Source organism: Brassica oleracea, chromosome C9, assembly GCF_000695525.1.
Source record: "Brassica oleracea var. oleracea cultivar TO1000 chromosome C9, BOL, whole genome shotgun sequence".
Lineage (NCBI taxonomy): Eukaryota > Viridiplantae > Streptophyta > Magnoliopsida > Brassicales > Brassicaceae > Brassica > Brassica oleracea.
Window position 1 is genome coordinate 11412591 of NC_027756.1, and position 4432 is coordinate 11417022.

General features: G+C 38.6%; 1 protein-coding gene across 1 annotated transcript; it reads right to left on the reverse strand.

The window, feature by feature from the left end:
• Positions 1–976: 976 nt before the first annotated feature.
• On the reverse strand, positions 977–2594 carry LOC106315529 (reticulon-like protein B3). Its single transcript, XM_013753282.1, has 5 exons — positions 2325–2594; positions 1830–2010; positions 1608–1749; positions 1460–1529; positions 977–1370 (listed from the first exon to the last, which is right to left on the reverse strand). The coding sequence occupies exons 1-5, from the start codon at positions 2506–2508 to the stop codon at positions 1195–1197; spliced, it is 753 nt and encodes a 250-aa protein (XP_013608736.1). The 5' UTR covers positions 2509–2594; the 3' UTR covers positions 977–1194.
• Between the last annotated feature and the right edge of the window lie 1838 nt (positions 2595–4432).

Genomic DNA, 4432 nt, shown 5'->3' on the forward strand with positions numbered 1-4432 from the left:
CTTTAGGGAATCGAACTTATGATTATGAGCTTTGATTTACTCATTGGGGTTTTGATCTATTACCCTAGGGTTTCGATTAGGGTTTAAGGATTACCTTAACCTCAAGTAGGGTTGAATGGACCACCAATGAGATGAAGATCGCGAGCTGAACGTTGAGATTGATACGCGAACGAGATGAGGTCGTCTAGAGCTGGAACGTATCGCGAGCTGTCCTTGCTGGTATCGGGAACGCAAGATGAAGCTGAGATCGTCTGATCACGAACGGAAACAAGCTGTTATCGCGAGCGGTATCGAGTCGTCTATCGCGAGCTGGCTGAGATCGTGTCTCGGGATCGAGCTGAGACGGTATGGGGTCGTGAGCTGGGATCGTGTCACGAACGGGAACAGGATGAGTATTAGGTTTAGGGTTCGTGATCGGGAGTTCTCAATGGTTAGGGTTTATCGTCGAGGGGGTTATGGATTCGCCGGCTAGGGTTTGTTTAGCTTAGGGTTTAGAGTAATCGTGCTGATAACGTGTTGTGAAACTAGAGAATAGAATCTATGTTTTTGTATTATTCATAAACATAAGGAATCATTTATATATAGGGAATTACACTGTCATAGAATAATGGAAAGAGTAAAGAAATGAAATACAAATATAAAAATAGTACAAATCATAATCTAATAAAGAAAAGGAAAGATGCCAATTTTCTCTCTCTCTCCTCACGGTCGACTCTCTCTCTCTCTAGCATTGGGCCGGTTATGGACATCAAATTTATAACATTAACGTTTTTTCTTTCAGATTATTAGTTCTCAGATTTTATTTATTTGAGTCCATAATCAAAAGATCAAAACAAGAGCATATTTACAATCGTAAAAGCTTTTTTAATAATGTCAATCAGTTCAGAAAGTAATTTTGCAAACAAAAAAACTAGAAGGACGAACTCCATTATGCCGTCGCAAACCCTAATTTGGATTATTCAAATTCAAAGATCAATTACCATAACAGAGGAGGCGATGATATTAGCTCAAATTTAATATGGTTGTATAAAATTTGGTTAAACCCCCGAATAAAACCCACAAAGCAGATATTTGAGAGACTAAAAGGGTTTATTAACCAACACAGCTTCCAATACAAGTAAGAAAAACAATGCTTCGAGATTTATATATCAACCTGGAAGACTCAGATAATGATGAGAGAAACTTACACACTCTCTAATCCTTCTTCTTGAAGGCTCCTTTGGGGATTTTGCTTATCACCTTACTCAAAACCTTCTCATCAAGCACAGCGTATTGCTTCTTGATCTCCTTCATTGCCTTTTCACCAAAGTCATCGACTTTATCCTCATACTTTTCATAGAGCACAGGAACGGTGAAGAGAAGAACAGTTGCTGAAAAGAGAGAAAAAAAAAGAATTAGAAGATATCAGAAACAAACACAAACAAGAGTGTTTTTATGTAATAAGGGTATGGATTGTCACCGCTATAGACTAAGGTCAAGAAGTTGCAGGAGCTACCAACTTTGGATAAAACCCACAACCCAGCAATCACCTAAAAACAGATTTTAAGAGTCATTTTCAAATAGTAATCAAACAACAGTAATGGTTAACAAATAAAAAGAGTATTTACCATAAGGAACTTCTTGAGATCTCTTCCTAATGCGATGTGCCTAAGAAGAGTAAACCCGCGATTGATTTCAATCCTTAGTCCAGAGGCGAGCTGGAGAACGACTTCCTCGGGGATGTGCACTTCAGGGATATGAGGAGGTTTCCTGTAAAAATGCAAATAATCGGCCTTTAGCACACTTTGTAAATACATATAATCTCAACACTCAGCCATTGTGAAACTTACTTGTGAATGAAGGTAGTAGCACTAGACCACAAGAACAACACTGCAAGAGCAAGGATCGAGATGTGGCCGAAGAGAGTGAGGAGGTTGTATTGAAGTAACTCGAATAAGATCCAGGAGAGAGTTGCAGCACCCAACACTCCTCCTGATACCTTCTTGTTCCTCCATAGGAATATGTCGGCAGCTGAATCAAAACAGTGAACCACAAAAATTTCACAGATCTTCTAAGGTGTATAATATAAGATATTAATAAATATAACAAATCAAATCATTCTTCTATATACGTATTGTATACTATACACCATATCTAACAACAAACCCAAATCTACAGTAACGGTCAACTTAAGTAAGCATACAACAACGACTTCACATTCGGACAGCTAGATTCCAGATCCGACAAGAAAAACCAGCTAACAACGCTATGCCTCAAAGTTCAGACCGAAGCGGAAACAAAAACCAAACTGTAGAAGAACAGGAGAAAGAGAGAGAGATCCGTACGTTTTCCGCCACCGAAGACCTTGTGGACAGGCTTTTCTCTTCCAAAGAGGCGGTAGATCTTCGTCTTGATAGACGACGCTTTCTTCTCGTCATCTGAATCTGACGAAGAAGAGTTATCGTGGCCATGGATCTTCTCAGCTATCTTCTCCATGATTGACTCCTCGTGTTTGTTCTCTTCCGCCATTGTAACTTTACTTCCTTGAAACCTCCGCAAAAACCCTAAAACTCTTTCTGGTTCAGACGTGAATGAGTTTAGAAACGGGAGATGAAATTAAAAAGACTTCAGTCGCCTCTGAATAAGAGCGTTTGATACAGATTCAATCTCAACCGTCGATTTTATAACTCAATCTGAGCCGTTGGTTTGTCCGGGCAGGTACGGTCCACGTTGGGAATCAGTAGCTTGCTTTCTAAAATAATTTAATTTGAAAAAAGTAGACAAACGACCGTTAAATTGTTGTTCCTAGTCTAGATGTCTCCGTTAGCGAATCGTTTAAATGTCTCCACACTCCACGTGGATAAGGAATAAGGCGAAGGGGTCAAAGAACAATGTGTAAACCGTTCGGTTTGGGCCTGTAAGGAATTTTAAGGTAGGCCCAAAAGATAAACCCAGATACCGTTACATGAGTTTCTTCTAAAATTATGTAGTACCACGTAAGTTAAACGGTGTAAAAAATCAACTGATCTATATTATAATAGATCAGTTTTTGCTCACTCCTCAGCGCGCCACGTCATCGTTTTGTGGACCCTACTTTTAAAAAGTGTAAAAAAGTGTCAAGCCCATGGCTCGAACCCGGGTTATTGAGATATAAACACCAACATTTATACCACTAAACTAACTGATACCTTTGTACATTGATGGTCTAACCTAATATATATTTATGAAGGTCGGAAGCTCTTGCTTCTTCGGCTTCCTCTGAGGATCGGACCTACAAATGAGTTATGGGTTTCATTTTTAAATGGGATTGATCACGTTATATGAAAAAAATCTTAAGTTTGCAACAATTATAGTTTTCCTATATTGTAAACTGTTGTAGTTTAATATGGGTTCTTTTCATCATTGTCTCAAACAAGTCTGAGTTACAGAGTTGCGCCGTGTGTATGTTCGTAATCTATTTTTTCACTGGTGAACTCTTCATGTCCCCATCTTAAATCGTTTGATCATAAATGTTCCTCATTTGTAGCCCCTCTCTAAACCATATATATATATGATTCTCATCTTTGATGAACTCAATCTACATCTCCACAAAACTCATTGATTCCTCTTAGCTTTAACCATCTTCTAGAAAAAAGTTTCTCTCTGCCTCTCCAGTTCGTCAAACCGGAGTCCCGGCGTACGTCACACAACCTCGAGTCTCTCCGTCTTGGTCTTAGTAGTCAGAGCATAGCCTCTGGCTTCCTCCGCTTCTGGGATTCCCTGAACTTCAAGAAATACAGGGAGTTTGTGGGAATCACGGTTTTTTTCCTCGATGAAAACGTAAGTTAATCTTCGATCTATCACACTTATTTAACATAATTGTTTTAATTTATTTCCTGATTCTTTGTTGGATAATACTATTTGCAGATTCCGTGATTCATGGGTTTACTCCCGTCAGACATGCTAATCATTACATGCCATCTTTGAAAGCAGATTCCATTGTGAAAGTCGATCGTTTTGAGGTTGCTAGGTGCTCCAAGTGATTGCGAACACAAACCTAGAAATTGGTAAACATACCATATTTGATAGCTCCAAGCAAGATTACTATCAGGCAAATTCAAGTGGAATGACATACCAACAACTGAAACTGGTAATTAGTCAACAACTTATCCCATATTTTCCTTATCTGAAAAAATCTACTGTGTTTCTGATCTATTTTTTCATCTACGCAACTTTAGCCTCTGTCATGGATAGCTCTCTCCCAAGAATTGTATTGACTATGGTTTCTGGGAAGAAAAAGATATTGCTCCTGAAAAAAGACCGTGACAACCCTGTTGTAAGATTTTAGTTGGTACAGAACAAAAAACCTTGATTTATTTTCTATTTAGTATAGTGATAGTTGTTGACAATCATTAGTTATTTGCCAATATATTTTTTATGCGGCATTTCAGAACTCTCCATTCCAAGCGGAACA